Source organism: Pleuronectes platessa, chromosome 9 (genome assembly GCF_947347685.1).
Source record: "Pleuronectes platessa chromosome 9, fPlePla1.1, whole genome shotgun sequence".
NCBI lineage: Eukaryota > Metazoa > Chordata > Actinopteri > Pleuronectiformes > Pleuronectidae > Pleuronectes > Pleuronectes platessa.
In genome coordinates, this window is record NC_070634.1 from 15,102,181 (window position 1) to 15,122,273 (window position 20,093).

The 20,093-nt window shown below is 42.1% G+C and overlaps 1 protein-coding gene across 1 annotated transcript in view; it reads right to left on the minus strand.

Moving 5' to 3' along the window:
* Nucleotides 1-362: 362 nt before the first annotated feature.
* acbd6 (acyl-CoA binding domain containing 6) overlaps nt 363-20,093 on the minus strand; it is a 29,235-nt gene continuing 9,504 nt past the window's right edge. Inside the window, exons 6-8 of the mRNA XM_053431062.1 lie at nt 18,152-18,241; nt 3,707-3,737; nt 363-1,210 (exon numbers count right to left, since the gene is read on the minus strand). Coding sequence (XP_053287037.1) covers nt 1,056-1,210; nt 3,707-3,737; nt 18,152-18,241 — 276 coding nt within the window. The 3' untranslated portion in view covers nt 363-1,055. The remainder of the gene's footprint in view (nt 1,211-3,706; nt 3,738-18,151; nt 18,242-20,093) is intronic.

Genomic DNA, 20,093 nt, shown 5'->3' on the forward strand with positions numbered 1-20,093 from the left:
TTTTTTAAATGTACAGTGACATCTATTTTAGTTTGTTCAACGTCTACAAACATTTAATAATTAATATTTATATTGCCTGGTAAAACCTAGTATTTTATATATCCTGTATACGTAATTGTAGGCTCAGGTTTAGTGTGGTGGTCACTGTGGTGAGATGTGAGTCTGGGATGAGGTAAAAGTAGAATCAGTAAATAAACGCAAAGACATTATGAGGTCAAACTAAAGACTGTTTAAAGATGGACAAGTCTCCACTTTTCCACCTTTACAGTCTATGGGTAAAACAGCAAGTTTAGAAGTATAATATAACATTTGATGGCTACTATAACATATCTGAGCAGAGAACAAAAGTCAGAGGAAACTGGTTCGTTTAAGACTTTAATGATAATATATGTAAAATGATTACAGCATTCCTTGAAACATAACACAACTGAATAATGATTGGACATGTTGAGAGCTGACCCAGGCTAAATGCTCTGGTTGGTTGTATGACCTGCGCTATAGGGGTGGGCGATATGTAGAAAATCTTCATGTTATACAGAATTTTTGATATGATTTTCCAGGAATTGTATTAGTGGATGGGAATGTCTGATTTTGGTTCCCACAATGCCTTGTGTAATTGTAACTTTGCCAATAAGCAGTCCTGCTCAATGATCTGGAATATTGCTGCAATGGTCTCATACCAGAAGAGATAATTCAAAGTATAGCTAACCCAGTTAGCAAAGTCTCGACCAGCTGACAGACACTTATCATCATATCACCCAACCCTTCTAGGCAGATTAGGTCAGTATATAATATTTCAAAGGATGAAAATATATGCAGTGTGTTTCATTGTAAATTAGAGGGCTAATGTTTACACCCTTAGTTCTGAGAAGCTCAGTCGAAGAAATGAACTCACCAAAAGTATTTGGAAATAAAGTCAAATAAAACCTCTGTAATCCTGGTCTACAACTGCTGGGGTTGAACAGAGTCTCTTCAGGAATGAAGAAGGGAAGCCGGGTCAGATGACTGGTACAGGGATGAGACTCGGACCTGGGAGGTGGATGGGTAGAGGTGGTCTAGCCTTTGGGAGCGGTGTGCTGGCGAAGGAGGGAGGAGATGGCGCTGGATTCAGTGACCTCCTCAGGGAGAGAGCCCTCCATGTCTTTGATTGATGGATCGGCTCCGGAGTTCAGCAGAAGCTCCACGATTTCTGCAAACTCGCACGCAGATGCTATGAAAAGGAGAGAGAGAAATAAAGGTAGAGTTAGGAGAGAAATAATATGAAAGGAGTTACATGACAAACATTTAGCTTTTTTTAGTTAGCACTTTATAGCATTCTGATGGAAATATCCCAATTCTGCAGAGGTCCCCTGAGGAGGAACTCCTTTTAGATATTATGGATAAATGGATCAGCACGGAAATTAGGTGCAGATATTCATGGTTCCCAGATGATGAATCTCAATGACTTTGATGGTTCGCCTTAACTTTAGCGCCACCACCAGGTTGACATTGGTAGTATTTTTTGTAAATTATCTTGAAACTTGGTCCAGTCATGTTTTCATCCAGAAACATCGCAGAACTTTGATTTATGCACTGCAGAGCGGACAACTTTTCCATCAGCCCAACCATAACTGTACTTTTTATTATTGTTATCAATTGAATTAAGTTACATGTTAGCATTTTAATTTTCAGCCTGTTAGCGTAGTGATGTTAGCATTTAGCTTAAAGTTTAGCTGTGTCTACAACTTCCCAGATACAAGATACATTTATTGGTCCCACACAGGAGGACACACAGAGCAGCGGGCAGCCATGCACGGCGCCCTGGGAGCAGGTGTTGGGGGAGTAAGGTGTCTTGCTCAGGGGCACTTAGACAGTGGGGTAGGGAGAGTCCTCTTGGACTTTTGAACAGATCGAGGTGTTGTCCATCCAGGTACGATTTTGTTGTCACTCCGTGGAGTCGAACCAGAGACCATCCAGTCTGATTTTCATTAGTCCACCGCCTCTCCTAGAGATGCCTGTGTGGCTGTAGTCACATATTCTTGAATGGATAAATGTCCTTATTGTGAATTAGCCTCTTCCCTTTCCTCGACGTGCTAGTTTCATACAGTGTGTACACTGCTGGAGTTAATGAAAAGCCAATTTGCAGGTCCAGTCCTGTCACTGGGCTGACTCTGTGGTTCCCTCAAACACTTCAATTCTGCCTCATTGGCAGTTTGTGCCCTACTAAAAGGGTCTGGTGTGTCCCTGTGTGTGTGGGCGGGGGGGGCATGCACCTTCTTAACCCAGTTAGCAGGTCCCCGCGTTCCCAATGCACCTCTCGTCCCTCTGCCACCTCTCAACTCGCCCTCCCTCTCTTCTTCTCTCGTTCTGAGTGCACTTCTCTGTCGGTGTCACTTGCTCGCTCCTCTTAAAGCGCAGACTGTACTGCGACATGATCGCTGATGTCAGCAGTCGCACTGATTGACAGCCAGGCCTTTTAACCTCCAGCCCAGGGGTGGCTGGCGGCTGCATGGCGGGTGTGTGTACGCATGAGATATGATGATACGTGGGAATGCATTTGTGTGTGTGTGTGTGTGTGTGTGTGTGTGTGTGTGTCCATGTTTGTGTCTATGAAAAGTGCAAAGTGTGTAAGAGACAAACACCAGAAGAATCACTTATCTTTCAGCCAAATCAGACTAACAAAGCTTGGCTTATTTTCCCAGCCACGCTCGCAGTCCTCCTCTTTTTGATCGAAACAGTGTTTTATTTAGCCAGCGGTGAGTGTGCTCGTGGCGGCGTGTGTCTCGCCCGGGCCTTGAGCTGTAAAAAGTGGCTGGCCCTCAGGGGAGCCGTAGAGGAGGAGAACAATTTATGGTGAGCAGTAAACCCTCAATTAATCACTTGCCAGCTACTGTGGCCCTGTGCAAAGAGAGGTGGGAATGAATTTTCATTCTCTGCTATTTGTCTCTTGGAGTTCATCGCTTATGTTTATTAGTCATCTTTTTATGCCCCATCCTCGAGGCTCCCTCTGTTGAGTGAGTGTGTGTGTGTGTGTATCTCTGGTGGGTGATGCAACATACCAACTCCAAAGCCACCAAGCTGGGGGACAGATGGTGTAGTTACACTCACTCGAAAAACACACACAACAGTAAAAGACACACACTCACTCTCTCACACACACACACACACACACACACACACACACACACACACACACACACACACACACACACACACACACACACACACACACACACACACACACACACACACACACACACACACACACACACACACAAGCTCAGCGGACAGAGGAACCGCCCCTCAGGGACATGTGTGTTGGGGCATGAGAGGGTCAGGGGAGTCTAAGGACCACTGCTGATTTCCTCTGGGAGGCTGGGCGATTATTACACACACATAGACACACATGCGCAGAACAAAACCAGACAAACATTCACACATACCAAAAGACACATGAGCGCACATACACACATATACACACACACACACACACACACACACAGGATACAGAGAGGAACAAGATAAACTGAGTTAAACCCACTGTAGAAAGTAAAGATAAGGGATGGCATGAGGAGCGGGAGGAAGAGGAGGGAAAATGACACATTTGAGAAAAATTTAGGCAAAGAGCGAGTCTTTCTAGAAAACAAGCCAGAAGTAAACTCTGCATCCCTGAAAGTGAGTGTATAACATTATGGAGCGTAGAAATGAATAACAGAGACCTCCTTACCATAATGTAGCGCTGTTTGTCCTTCATTGTCCTGTAAAACACAAAAACAAGCCTTTAATTCAACAGGCCTGCGACTGGGGAAGAATTAAATATAAATACAAATTCCAAGAATAGAGTAAAAAATTAAAACGTATGTATTGCCAGCGTTTGGTGAGAGAGAGATTGGAAATTACTTTGATCAAACTTCCAAGAGTTAACAGGAAACCTGCAGCAGCTGGAAAAAACAATTACCTGCCAGGTGTTAGCTGTTCATTGTACCAAAGGGGGATCATGAGAAGATGAGATATTGATTTGAGAAACAAGTGACCTGCAAAACAAAACTTTCATCTTGCAGATGACTTCCAGCTCTGATCAACATGAAAAAGCTTCTACAAGTCAACATATTGCAACGAGGGCCCCAACTGTTACTCGTCCGAACTTATTTGCTCCTACTGAAGACGTGACTCATTAAAAACAATTTAAAAATAAATTGTACATTTTTAAACTAGAAGGGCGCTCAAAGAGACTTTACATACGCCAAAGTTCACGTCCTACCTCCCCAGGTCAAAGGAAGTTGAACAAATTCCAGATTCACACATTTACTGGGTTTCTCCTTGAGTCATCTCTATACAAAATTTCATGGAAATTGGTTTAATAGTTTTTGAGTTATCCTGCTGACCAACATCGATTAAAACATAACCTCATCAATTGAGGTAAAAAGGCTCCATCATTTCATAAAACAGCCAAGTACTCTGGGATATAGCAGATGTTATCAAACTGGAAGAAATAATGCATTGGTCAGGTTTTGTTTCCTGTTGAGCATAAAACACATTTCCAGCAGCAGGATGGGGTACTTGGAATCAGTTTACTCAGATTACTCTGTGTCCATGTGTGTGTGTGTGTGTGTTTGTGTGTGCGTGCGTGCATGTATATGTGTGTCCTTAGAACCATAAAAATGATACTTGGGGTCATGGGGTCAATGGCAAAGATATAACTCTTGTAAGAACTGTTTGACTGGGGACAGGGACACGTGTGTGTGTGTGTGCAGGTATAATAAGACACAATATATGACAGGCATCATCAACAGGAGATTCACTTCTTAATCACAGCTCGTGGCTGCCTTTGCGCCTCATAATGATGATGAATGGTCAAACTGTTGCCTCCGGTGCAGGAACAAGAGGAGCCGTTCAGCCGAGCACAGTGGTTTCAGATTAGGAGCCAGCAGGCGCCGTGACATTTGCCTTGACGCTGTAAAATGTCACTGAAGTGGAAAAACTACCAAATTACTAAAACTGTTGCGGTGAAATTAATCATTCGTCTTTCCACCTTTGCCCTTCTAACAGCACATCCTTCCTGTGAGGTCACTTCCATGTCCTTCCTTTACTTTCTACCAATCCTGCCTCTGTTTCCTCTGACCTCCAAACCACATCTCCCTCATTTCTGTCACCCAAAGTCATCTCGCTCTCTTTTTCCATTCACTCCTCTTTTTCCCCTCTCTCTCCTTGCATTACGACATCCACCTTTCTTGCTCTTTTCCGTTTAGTCCCCTATTCAATCTTGATCCCTTTCCTTTTCAAGCCTCCTTCTTGTTCCTCCTCTTCTCCTTCGACTGTCTCCTGTCTTCCCTCTCTGGGTGGGCCCAGTGCAGAGTGATCCTATTGTTGTCCCACTCTCTCTTTCTCTCTCACACACTCTCAGGGGCAGCACTTCAGGGACCTGCTGATTGGATTAGAGCTTTCTATTCCCTCTGGGTGGATCACAGAGCACAGATGCAAATCACCACCAGCGTGGAAAGCGTACCGTGGTTAACTCAAGACAACAATGCTGTCTGTCTCGAGTTGAGTTGTGTGATGTACTGCGGACGATGTGTCTGTCTCTCGCAATGATGTTGAGTTCAGAGAAAAGAGGGCAGCACAGAAACAGAACCAAAACCAACAAATTCAGAAGCAAAGGGTTTTCAAAAATGTCTGTAAAAATAAAATGACGCTCCAAGGGGGGGGGAAATATACCTCACTAAATTTGCCTTTATTTTACTGCATAAAAAAAAACACAATTGTCACATGGGGACAGTGACAGCTGTTTTGAGCCGGGGCCAAGTGATAGACCTTGATGCACATAAATACATACAGTTATAATTAAAGTGTAAGGGGTTTAAGCCCTAATCTGCAGCAAGCGTTAATCTGCAGTTAGTTGTTCAACAAGCACACGCACGCCCGCTCGCACAAAGCAAGACTGAATGACAGATAACTCAGGGAATACAGATAGTTACTGTGCAATGAGCACAGAGCTCAAATTCTGAGTTTATCAACAGGACATTCATTTTAAACTACTTAGAAAATCAAAGAACTCTACTTTTTTGGTTCCCATCAGTTTTTTATCATCGTAAAGTGAATATGTGTGATTTATGGAAGACATCAGGCCCTGGAAAATATACATATTTCATCTGACTAAATAAAACAAGTAGAATGGCACTCAGTAGAGGGCATATCTCCACAAAGACCCAACTGTTCCCATATTAAACAACATTTAAATTCCCTCGATCCATATTTTATTTGAATCAGATAAATATCTGTCCCCTGGAACAACATTGTATGGGTTCTTCCGTGGGCCCTGCCCCACACCTCCTCAAAATCAAATGGAAATCAGGAGAATAATTTCTGCATAATCCTGCTCGATAACAAACAAACGCAGATAAAAACATGACCTCCTTGGCGGAGATATATAAAACCTATTAGACAGACCAAGAAAATAATCGGTATATTAATCGACTATACAAATTATAATTAGCTGCAGCCTTCAGTGTGATTAAAAGCAAAAAGAAAATTCAGATATTTAGTGTTGTTGCTTGCACATGTATGTGTTTGTGAGGGAACAGTTTGTGCATGCCAGTGAGCGTGTGCAGCCTACATGCTTCGTGCATGTTCATGTGAGGGGTCAGGGGCCTGTCCTCTCAGCGTTCCCTAATGCCCCTGGATCCAGGACGGAGGCTTGATGGAATCACAGGAAATTGGATTGTCTTCCATTTGCTTTGGAAGCAGCCTGGATGAGACACCCCCCCCCACCACCACCACCCCCACGCCACAATACCTGCAGTTAGCTACCGTAGCATTTTCAACCCCCCCTAACGGGTACACCCCTGTTCCCATCCCATTACTGAGGCATGTAGCCCTGAAACCCCTGCTTTTACATGTCACCCAAAGTTTCCCCTTGCGGTGCAGAAACGCTGGACTGGACGTCAGCAGAGTGCTCAATAAAAGCAGCTGCTTGCACAATAGCAGCAGCAGCAGAGATCCAGCACAGTGTGGTACTGTATCACCCTAATGGGTGGAGCAATATGCTTAGGAGCAGCATGGATAGGGATTGATCTACTAGTACAATTGCAGTTTTGCCGAATTTGAGTCACACCAATCTATCATTTCTACCAGACAAATGATGTGAAGCAAGATGGATGAAAAGGAATGAGAGGAAATCATGGATATATAGAGAGGTCTGGCAAGCAGCCTTACTTTTTTAGTTTTATGCCTAAAAATATCAAAATAAAGTCCAAAACCTATCCAAGGAAAGCAAGAAAAAAAGCCTAAAACAAAATTATTGTGTGTGTGTGTGAAAGGTATATTGGGCCCAAGAGTTTTGTTACACTCAGATCATTCTGAAATGCGAGTTCTGGATTTTCCAGACGACTCAAGGTCAAAATGAGGCCAAACAGGAACAAATACAAACCTCGGCTGGAGCTCGTTTTTCTGCACAAAGGAGCTGTCACAGATATTCTGTCTATTTCCTGGAAAGTGGTTATACTTGTTTCCTCCGTCAGTCTGACTTCACAGATCTCAGACAATATGGCACAAGGATTCTTTAAATGTTCAACCGGATCTGTGGTTCATACCTGCATTAAGAGGAGGCAACAAGGGCGCATCAGAGAAGAAAAGCTTCAAGGTCAGGGATACAAGTAGGACGTGGAAGTCCCTTGAGTCTGTGTCCGCTCGGAACTACGTTTAATTCATTCTGGGTTTTATTATGCTCGTCTGTGTCCAAGCCCAAGAAGGCATTGTGGGTAGAGGTCTGTCATACCCACCAGCAGCTGTGGAGTGTGCAGCAGAGAACACAGCGTGACTGTGGAGTCCCAGTGGGTTCATGTTTTCATATCCTGCCAATCCAAGTGCCAACAGTACACAACAACAATGTATGGGGAGAGTAGTGGAGGCCACTGTGAGGATTAATTTATTTATAACCATATCTTTATGCTGCTAAAACAAAGAAAATGTGGTAGTTTTTCTTCTTTGTACAATTTGTCTTATATCTCTTAATAAGAATGGTGTCACTCTTAAAAGCAATAATTGAAGTGGTATTTATTTTAGTTAAGGACAAACAAATTGTACAATGACCTGAAATTTACAACCAATAAACCATCTTGTCATTCCGACACTTTTTACAAGAACTGTAGACCAACAACATATAGTGAAGATGACTGACGGTCGTCTTGCCTCTGTAATACAACGAGAGGAGCGTTTCATTCCTCAGGTGTGAGCAGAGATATGGCTTCAATGGCTGTCGATGTAATTAAATGTAACAGGTTATTTGAAAATATTCCAATGTTTCTCTGGTGCAGTGGTTAGCACCGTCACCTCGCCGGGTTTGGACCCTGAAGGTCGATTAGGATCAGTCTCTGTGGAGGTTGCATGTTCTCTGAGTGTTTCAGCTTCCTTCCACTGTCCAAAGACATCTAGCTTAGGTTGATTGCAGTCTCTAAGATGCCTGTAGATGTGAATGGCTGTTTGTCTCTATATAGCTGTTGTCAGACATGAACCCTGGTTCATGGACATCCTCTGGAGTTTGCCTTTCACATATGAAGAATGCTGCAGGAGATTGTCCAGGTCAGACGGATTCACAACAACAAGAAAATGTCAGTAGCTCTCAGGTGAAGGGTGGCGCCTAGGGTTGAGCATGAAAAAAATTAAAAAGTGTTTTAGGATCCTCTCCCTGGCTGCCTGTTTATTTTAGGATTGATTTTTTAATTATTTTAATCAGTTTTAAAGCCAGGCATGGGCTGGCCCCTCCCTATATTTCCAAACCTTTATCTCCCTACGAGCCAGGACGCAGTCTGAGATCCTGTGGTAAGGCGTCACTAGTCCTTCCAAAGTCTAGCAAAACCAAAGAGGACAGAGCCGTTGCTATTTGGGCCCCTACACTGTGGAACAATCTGCCAGAAGAGATTAGACTAGCAGAATCAGTTACATGCTTTATCTCTCTTCTTAAGACACATGTCATATGTTTATTAATTTTATTATCTGTATTATTTTTCTCAAATTTTTTGTGATTATCATAGTTTATTTAAAAAAACGTTAATTGTATTGAAAAGTAGAAAAATAAAAATAAAGGTATTATTACGACGGAGGCACATTACGAGATTAAGAGTCACAGATAATGGGCAGTTCCTTCAATGACCACTAAGAAAACTGGCTTCCCCAAGGAGACTCCGGAGTCTTAAGATGTGATTTAATCTTCCTCTTAAAAAATCTTGCAAGCAGTTCTGCGTGAAACAATCTTACGGGGAAAGTCAAAACAGTGTTTTACCTTTCCCACTGTGACATTTATTTCAACACTACTTCCTCTCTTTTTCCATCCCTCACGTTCTACGACATTATTCCTCTCCTTTTCTCCGTGTTCTCTTTATTTCTCACATGTCTGCGTCTCACAAAACTTTCTTTGGGCTTTTGGTCCTCTCCATGGCTCGTCCTCTCCTCGCCTCCCACCCTTTTCTCCCCCTCCGCTGTCCCTGACAGCAACATTAAACAAGTGGGGAAAAATGGACAACCAATTATGATTTATGATCAATGCATGCAGCAGCTGCTGACTTTTATAATGACAGTGGCTGGGGGAGGGAGAGAGGGAGAGAGACAGCGAGCGGGCGCGAGTATGTATCAGTCTCAAGGGTGTGTGTTGGGAAGATGAGGGGTGAATCGATAAGCGACCGGGATCATTGGTATGCAGATTCCAGTGGATAGCATTATGATGAGCAGGTGCCATCAATCACAGAGCGGAGTGCAGATTTGAGCAAGATGGAGGAGAGGAGACCCTTCTTTCACCGGGTCACATATCTGTGGCCAGAGCAGCTACTCTGGCACCTGCACCACAGACCAGACATCTTCACAACTTACAGGATCCACACTGATGGTCTTTCACTTTCAATTTGTAAACTTTGCTTTGTTAAAATGTCACAATTATATATTACATCCACTATTATGAGCTGGTTAAAGAACGGGAACCTTTTTCAGGCAAAATCGACCAAAATTCCATAGTACTGTGTCACACACACTGGAATATTCTGTCTTTCACTCTCAAAAGTCAAAGTTTTATTATATGCACCAAAAAGAAATTATACTGTAACTTTGAAAAGAAAAAAATTAATACATGCTAATTGTGATAGATTACCTTTCTCAGGCAAGTCTCTAATGGATCTTGTGTCACACGACAAACAATGCGTTACATTTTAATTTGGATACACCAGTTCATGAAGAGCTAAGACTTTGTAAAGTTGGGTCCACATTTCCTGGAAATATCTGCAGTTAAAAATGTTACAATTACGAGCAGCCTGTAGTGTTGTGATGCCAATATCTATAAATGTGAGATGGAAACCAGAATCTTGGAAAGCAATATTGTCACTGAAATATATTCTGGTGAAATGAAGTGAACAACGAATAATTGTACTGAATTTAAAAATATATGATATGACATGGTCTGGACAATATTAACCAGTAATGTCAACAAAACATGAAGCGGATGCACCATCACAAACAAACACGTTTTGTTTATGACTAAGATGTAAGACAGGGCTGAGCTTGCACATGAGGTTGGCCTATGTCTACTGTGTGTGTGTGTGTGTGTGTGTGCTCGCGCTTTAGGAAGCCCCCCTCCCATTGTTAAAAGGATCTAGAGACTGGGGCCAGCACTAATTGAATCTGGGTCTCCTCTGTGAGCAGGGAGAGGTAACCTTGCCACTCAGCGTGTGAGCATTGCCACCCACGGTCAAATTAGCCTGACGCCAAACTCACTGCTCTTCAGACCTCCTGGGAGCGTCCTTCAGGTGCCGGGGTGATCCCCCTTTCCCCTCAGACCCCCACCTGGCATCAGGAAAATCAAGGTTTAGGGAGAGAAATCCTAAACCATTCAGGAATCCTGGGGGATGCCAGGCCCAAAGGTGCTGTACACCTTAGATGTCATCCATGCACAACCCTATAGCTCAACCCTATGGATATGGAACAAATGGTAACAAGAGTGTATAAAGCTGAGCAGAATCTCAATGCAAAGGCTTTACTGGGCTGAAAACACCTTTACACACAATATTAAGACTTTCTTCACTTTCTCTGTCACATAAAACTAATAAATCCTCTTGTTTCCCTCTCTTAGATTTCCTTTTTCTCAAAATCTGCATCTCTAACCCCGTTACCCTTTTCAATTCACGCATTTCATGCATATCCTCCATCCTTCCACCCTTCCCTCCCTTCCCCATGTCGGCGGGCTTGCTTGTTCCCGTGGGACACCTTAGCCTCCATTAAAGCCATCATGGAGGAGGATAAGGTTTGGGCTGAGTATTAACATCACCAGAGGCCCCCGTCTGTCCTCCAGCGGCCCATCGATGATGTTTAAAAAGAAATATATGAAATAAATAAATACATAAAAGAGTGTAATATGAAAATCATTGGCCAGGCAGCAGGGGCTGCATCTGAGGCATTTGGAGTGAGGGACTCATAAAGCTGAGTACTGCGGGAGACTGATGGAAGGCAGAACACTTACTTTGTTTATTCTCTCTCCTCACCCCTGTCCCCTCCCCTCACTGTCTGTATCCAGCCCTCACTCTCTTATTCTCTCCCCACCCCCCTCTGTCTGAGGCGGTCGAGGACAGCTTTAATGCTCCTGACAATTTATGTGGACGGTTAAGAACGATGGAAATCAAATAGTTGAGTGTAGGCAAGGCCCAGTGAGTGGCCAATAAGAAAGAAACAACAGCTGATGATGGCAAAGAGGACTGTTACCTGCTGGAATGGCTCTTTAGGCTGCACTATTACTGTCAACTTGCTGGCTCTTTTTTGAGTGCTCATATTATGGATTCATAACTGTGTGTGTGTCGGATAGGCCCTTTTAACACAGCACGGCAACAGCTCTCATTTCAACGAGTCCAGCTAATGTGCAGCAAGTACTAAATATGAATCCCATAAGAGCGGCTCACAGTGTGGCTTATAAAGCATCAAGTGCTGTGTGTGGTGGCTATGGTGGATTTTATGTGCGTGTGTGTGTTATAGCTCACTTGGTGTTTTCTGATTAATCGACTTATCGCTTCAGTTCTGATCGATTAGCAGTAAATTAAAGGGCATCTCTTTCGGGTACTGATCAATCATGTGAGCCAAATATTTGCTTGTTTCAGCGTCTCCAATAAGACGACTTGGTGCGTTTCTCTATTTTATAACATTGTAAAGTGAATATTTTTTATTATCTGGACTTTTGGTCGGACTGCACGACCTTTAAAAGACGTCTCCTTGGACTCAGGAATGAGAATTATCATAAGAAATCTCTTGGACTCACATAACTAATAATATAAAATAAACAGCAAACAGATTGATATTGTAAGCCGCAGAAATTTGATATCACAAAATATCCTAAGAAACATCACACTCCTCTACATTAACAGATGCACACATGGTAACTGTGTTATTTGATTGCAGGAGCAACAAATAATACTTGTGCTTTCACAAGAATATAGGGATACAATTCGCCATATTACTGGTGTCAATTTATATTGTAAAAGAATTTCTGCTGAAGAATTTATACCAAATCTATTTGTAAACCAGGAATATATAGAAAATAAACAGACAGGAGTGTAACCAGTGAATAAGATTCCGGACAAATAAAAAAAAATTCACCACACAGATGCAAAAGTTATATTAAATGACCATAAAGCAGTTCTGCGGACTGAATGGTGTGTTAACATAACAGTAACCACCGTCTTGACTACACATTGTATTTTGATAAATCATGCAACTTTACTTGTTGTTTACTTTACTCTATTTCTCCCTCCATCGTATTTTATTCTTTGAATTCAAGGTTTATTCCTTCTCCTCCACTTACCCAGCTTGCTCTCTTTTCTTTCTTCAAGACCCTATATATTCTAAGTATGGGTTACAAAATCACACACACTAGCGTGGCCACACGCATGGACACACACACACACACGCACGCACACACACGCACAATTATGACAAATCTTGCTGAATATTTGTTATGACTGGGCTGACTGAGCCATTAGTTATAGGAGGCATTGCTGGGAAAGGGGAGGGATACAAACGTGTAATAATGCCTCCACCATAGAATTTCAATCAGCCACCATGGAGTGTGTGCATGTGAGTGTGTGGGCGCGTGTGTATGTGCATGTGCGTGTGTTTACCACTGTGAACACACAAGTAGTTGACACCACAGTAGAGGACACAGATGAGAGGGTTGGGGGCTCTTTGTTTGCTACACTGGAATAAGCTCTAAAGTGGCTTCAATAGCTGCATAGTATCCACAAAAAAGTAGAGGGTATTATTTGATTTTTGCTGAATGTTAAAGTGAAATTCAATAAATATTGATACCAGTTAAATATTCTGTTTCATGACGAAGGTGCATGAAAAGATGCTAATGCTTCAATTCGATCAATCTGATTAAAATGGAATACTTTCTTTGACATGCTACTTGATTTGTGAGCCGAGGATTTTGCTCATGCATAAAAACCATATCTAAGAACATGTAAATAAAAATGTATAGTTTTTCTTGTAGCTTTTAGCGGCTTGTAAATTGCAGGGTTCACAATTACAAGAGTCTAACTTTGATAACCTGATTAATTTGACATGCAGAATGTCCATATTCTTACTTTGTAGCTGAAAGAGCCTGACTGATAATAGATCTTTGAGGCTGATCTTTGAATATTTTCATATTGAAGAAGTTGTAAATAAGAAGTGAGCACGATATGTAAAGGATCGGATGCTTTAGACATGAAAAATAAACTTGTCAATGCTTTCTGGTGACGACGCTGCTCATAAATAACCTTGAACACATGTTTGGCATTCTGTACAGCATTGTTATCGGCCGTCACGCCAATACTGACATATCTGCAATTAGCTAATATCAGCCGATATATCAGCCCGGCCATTTTATGTAAAATATCCCTTTCTATTGCACATGTTTCCCACGTTCATCACTGACTTGTGACAGCATGTACGTATCAGTCGTGAATCAGTTTCACAGGCAGTCATGAATTCACTGTTCGGCTCCAATATAAAAGATAAATCATCTTTCCAACTCCTCCCACACCACACACAGAATATACCTTTTAAAACAATCTGCCATACGCACACCGACTTTGTCCCGAACACAAACTGTTGATACCACACGGACTCTCCAGACACACACTGCAGCCTCCACATATAGACTGTGTGTATAAAGACTTGTTGTGTGCTCTCTAGCCACCAATTGTAGGCTGCCCAGTCAGATATTTATTACTATTGATCTAGCTGGTCCTGGCTGGAGACTTTTGTTCTGCTACTCGAGGCTCTGACCTCAATTAAGTTATGAATTTCTATCTGATAGACTGGGAGCGCTTGGGGCCTGCCGCGGCCGTGCTACCACGCTGGATTAATTAGAATTAGCGGTGCTGCGAGTTGCCCTCCCCGCCTCATGGATCATGTTGTTTTAATACAAAGTAGAGGCAGAGGCAGGGAGGGACGGAGTGGAGGGGATGGGATGGGATGGGAGCTTGCGCGGGGAGGGGATGAGGACTGATGAGGAGAGGAGTAAAAGAAAAGGCAGATAGAAAAGCAAAAAACATGCAGGAATGAGTCTAGTATAAAGCATGTGAGATGGGTCTGTGTGTTTTCGAACACGCACTGCCTCTTTCTCTTATCACCTCCTCTAATTTTAAGTCTCAACGATGTTTCCTTCCTGCCATTGTGTTTGAGCAGCGCTAACCTGCATCTCACCTGTCCTTCCTCTTTGTCAGCCTAATCCCGCCTCCGTCACTTACCCTCGCAGTAATCGCTTTAAGTCAGACATTGTGTAAATCTACTCTGGGGCCATTCCTGACCTTTGTTGTAGTCTGAAAAACACCTCTGAACCAAAGCCCCTGTCTTTTCAACTCCAGTTCCCACATATGGGGACATCCTACATATAAGCAATGCATCCCCGTAGCAACCCGAGAGCTCGTTGGGAGTGTCAGAGGAGGGTTTGGGATTTCACCGTGAAAAGGAAAAGTTGTGTGTCTGTGTGTGTGGGATGAGGCTTATTGTAGATGTGGGTGTGGGATTACAGCGTCTGGACAGAGGATGACCACAGGGAGTGCGGACACACACAAACTCAAGTCTAGACCACTGAAACAACGCACTCTAACCAAAACAAATAACCAAAACAAATTACCAAATTCTTCAGATATTTCTCATTTCTCGGTGGTCGTTCTTAAAACAATGTTTTTGCTTTGGTGAACAGTAGAGAAAGTAAAGTCTGTAGTTTTGGGGCATTGATTATCAATTCAGTGTTTAATCGTATCTTAACACAAGGCAACTACTGAAGAACTTTGTTTTTCAAAGTTTAAAACTTAATTAGCAAAGTTAATTTAGGTTCTTTCTTTGAAAACGAATTAAATTTGACCATATATTCTTGCAAGGTTTTGGCAATGGGCAATTTAAACTTAATGAAGGAGATAATGTGATTTGATGAAAAGCTGCAGAATGGCTTCTGAATGTGAGATTGTAAGGCCGCCAGTGAAGTAATATATCAGAAAGAATTTGATTAGTGAAAAAGTAAATTAGTCAAAGATTCAGACCAAGAACTTTAATGTCAGCTTTTGCTAATCGTAAAATATATTTTGGTCATGAAAGTAGTTACTTTTAAAACAAAGCCTTTTTTTGTGACACTTGTTCTCTTTAAACAAATCTTAATATTAATATTCTGTTGTCTGGGTTTCTATTCACTGCAGACGTGATATGAAGGAATGCCCTTAACTTAAGCTCATTTCTCAATAATGCTCTTAAATACATTCGAGAACCCAGAACATAAGTCCAGGGTTTCAGCCTTAATTTCCATTATTACATTAAACCAGGTCTTATTGTCATGTTTCCCAGTCATTGTTGTCTGCCCCAGTTTCTCTGAGAGAATCAGCTGAGGGAGCGGTGATACAGTGGGAGACGGGAGGTCGGTGGGGGGGGGTACAGTATGGACACCAGGGCTGGATCTACAGTTGGCAGGTGGTAGAGCTGTGATCTGCGTATTCAAACAAACAGACAGCTACCTATTATAGTCCCAGCCCGCCTTGATCCAGGATTAACTATCAAACGAGCCTTTAATGCAGGTTACCAGGGTTTGGGAACAATTCACTAAAACAATCAGTTGATTAATTTCAAACGATTGCCCTCCTCTGCCAAGCAAATAATAATACTTTTTGCCATAACCGTGGAGTCCCCCTCCCCTTTTTAATCAACAAATTAAGCATAAATCATGTTTGATCTTTATTTACTGGTTGCTCGGCAGTTGGTAGAGGTCAAGAGAGATTACTGGTCTCTCTAATAGCCTGCAAACAACCCAAACATTCCTCTATTCCTCTCATGAACACACACAACCTCAGATTCTTTGTTTCATGTGACAGAGGCTTTGGACAAAAAGGATAAAACTATCCATATTTTTTTATATTGTTCTACAATACAAAAAAGTTGGTCCTTTCCTTTTCTTTCTTTCCCTCCCTTTCTGTCGGACTCTAACAGAAAAGGATGTCCGAGCAGGTTCTAATGAGACGCATATCGTTTTGTAAGCTTTTCATAGTGAGATAATTTGGCATTGCGACAGAGTGATATGATTTAGCTGACTATATTTTTCTCTCAGCCACCTCAGTGCCACCTCATAAATCTGCTGCAACCACCAGAGGTCCAGTTCCTTTAATATTCAGTCTCGTCCCCGGCCCGGCTTCCTCAGACACCTGCGTGGCAGACAGGTGGAGAGGTCCTGATGGACTGAAAGCATGAATTCAGGCGACCTCCGACTCTGACTGGCTCTAGTGTAACTCCAGAAACTCACATACACATATTTGCTTTAAAAAAAAGGGCAATTTTTAATCCCGATTTTTCATAAAACTCTACATTACTGTCGCCCTCTCCTATTTTATTCCTCTACAAATGACATAAAAGGAAAAACGAGCATTGGATCACTTTCACACTTTGTGTTTTAATATACAATGAAGTAGGTGAAAACTCAGCCATCCAATATCCCCTGACCAATTAATGTTTCCTTCTTTGACAGCTGAAAATTTTTGGTATTTATATTTCTACATAATTCATATTTTAATGATAGACACGTGACTGTAAATACACTGCTTCATACCAAAGGACAAAAGCCTTTCGCTATACATCAACCCTCCTCCTCTGTCATCTTGATATGGCTCTAAATCATCAGCGAAGTGTTTTCATAGTTATCCCACTGTTAAGTCCTTTATGAACCATTCCACCACAAATCCCCTCCCCGCTGCATTCAAAACAAAAGGGGTCTGGAGCATGACCACAAAAGAGAAAGTCATTTGTGAAATGTCCTGATTATGTGGGTTGTGCAACGTAAAACAATTTGCCTGATTACTTCCAATTGATTGTGCCTTACAGTTAAAGCCTCAGCGTGCAGCGCCGGTGAACTGCACTATGTCGTGCCGCTGGGCAGGGAAGAGGAGTAATTTCTCCGATGTGCAGCTGAGCCAGCTTACAGCCAAAGCTAAAGCCTCCTGGATGCGGCTAAACCTTGGGAAGGCTAAACAGCAGGCTAGCTACCAGCTAACTGTGTCTGTTAAAGCCCTGGGGGATTTGTCTGTGGCACAAAGTGAATTAAAGGTGACCTTCCGCGAGGGTGGGAGAGGATGGAGAGAGAGGAGAGGAGGGCAGTGGGGGTGCTGAAGATGTCACTCTTTTTGCTTTGGGTTTACACGAGTGCTGAGCGGTGTTATAGGAAAGACTCTCCAGACACTTTCCTCTCATCTCCATCTATTACACACACTGATACCTGCTCATCCACACTGGAACAGACCTTAAACACAGTCTGTGGTGACAAATCCATCAAATACACCTCGACAAACACATGATACCCGTTTGAAAGAGAAAGTTCAAACCATTTCTGCAGTGTGACTCTGTGTTTTAGATGAATGCGCTTGTAGCAGCAAATGAGGTGTCTTTAAAAGTTGGGGATCATCCATAAGTAAGTCCAGTTCTCAAACTGTGTATTGTAAAGGGGGCTACTCTAAAAAACACAGAGACCTGAAAAGATACTCTCTCGCTCTGCCGTATCTTTAGAGGGTTTCTTTCACTGATGTGTTAGAAGAGCTAAGTACTTCTTGCAGCTGTAGCTTACCAAAAAGGACCAGGACCACTCTATGAAGAACATTTCATGTCAAAATGCAGAGATGGAGAGACTCACCTGACTGTTGATGTCTGCTTTGTGCTGCAGTAATACAGACACCAGCTCCTTGTGTCCTCTGTCACAGGCCCAGTGCAGGAGAGCCCGACCCTGTGAACGCAAAACACACAAGTTTAAACCATGAGATTACCAAGATATTGTAAAAAGCTGCCCTGAGGAAACCTTGCAAAGTATGACCAAACATTTAACAGCACTGGAGTCTTTCAATCAGCTTTATTTCGTGAAGTTTGATGTATGCAACCTATATAACCTCATAAATGCTGACTGTAATAATTGTAAGTCGTTTTGGACAAAAGCGTCAGCCAAATGACATATAATGTAATAATAATAATATATCTCCTGTTCCACATCTCTGTGTGTGTAGTTGTGTTGCAGAAACCCTCACACAGTCTGAAAAGCTTGATCGACACACACACTGTTATTTATCTTACTGAGGAAACTCAATGAGATAATTCATTTCTTATCCCACTTACCATCACAACTAAATGACTAAACCAAACCCAATTTAAACCATATACCTACAACCATGTCTTGATATCCTGTGTCTGAATAAGGTATATAACTCAAAGATGGAAGTACAAAGAGACAGACACGTATACATCATTCTCTCCTGAGGTTTAAGATCATTGTTCTAATAAAACCATGCAAGCTCATTTTTCAGTGAGGCCAATTAGGTAAAGCAAACTTGCCGAGTCCAATTCTGTTGCTTAAATCATATTGATCACCACGGCTGCATGGTGAAATGGATACTTATGAGCCAGGCCAGAATACCAATAAGTTGGTGTGTGTGTGTCTCTCTTCCTCTCTCTCTCTCTCTCTCACTGGTTCCTGCCCTCTTGCAGGTGTGCTGCTGTTGACTGCTGGTTCCATTTTCACTGAAGACCAGACTTTACTACTGGGAACTGCACTAAATCACTATTACACGAGCTTTGGGGTGTTTCCGTGGTTAAAACGAGTCTGAATGTGTCAAACTGTATAAATGTGGACTGTTCATCCAGCATTCAAGAAAACACTGTGAAAACACATTGACAGATTCAGAGTTTGAACCTTTATACTTAGAAAATATTAAGAATGGTCTTTTCTGATCAGAGCTGAAATAGCAGGAAGGTAATACCTGACATTACATGTTGAACTCACTCTACTCTACAGTGGGAGGAGAGAAGCCTCCAATCTCTGTGATCGGCTGAGGTTGTCAAACTCTTTCTCACTGCGGACGACAGAAGCTCTGCTGTACAGAGGAACTAACAATGGTAGGACATCTTTAACATAGATACAGAGATGGATATACATTCACCCTGCAGTATGTATATAAAGTGGGTAAATGCTCACTGCTACTTTCACTTCATCTGCCTCTTCTATCTCATTCTCTTTCTCTGGCTCTGTCCCAGTATACACACTTGCAGTTCTGCATGTTTGACTCAGTAAACCTAAGAGGCAAGTATGCAAAAGGTATTCAAGTGCGTTCCTTATCTGAAAAAGATGCAATATACAGTAATAAAATGCTCAAATTGCAATGTTATATCACCTTTTTATTTAAATAGATAGTGGTTGATTCTGAATTTAACATCATAATTATGACAGTTGTCTCTTAAGGCTTCAGGTAAACTACGCTGAAAAAAAACCAACACATTCATATAAGTAGTAATAAGCACAATGATTATTAGACTGTCTGGGCTTTAAAAGAACAATCATGATTGAAGTTATCAAAAAGACCCAGTAAGGACAAATAAAGTAAATATAGTGCACACTGGACAGTGTCTCCCAACACAGAACTATAAACAAGTTTTCCTGCCTTGATAGTAAAGGTTTTGTTTGAGGTCAACACTGTTATGTTCTATTTTTGGATGAATAAACATTTAAAGTGTCAATTTGATTAATGTCGAACTAAGTCAATAACACTGCACGGTTGTCAGGTCTTCCAAAGATGATCATGACTTATTAA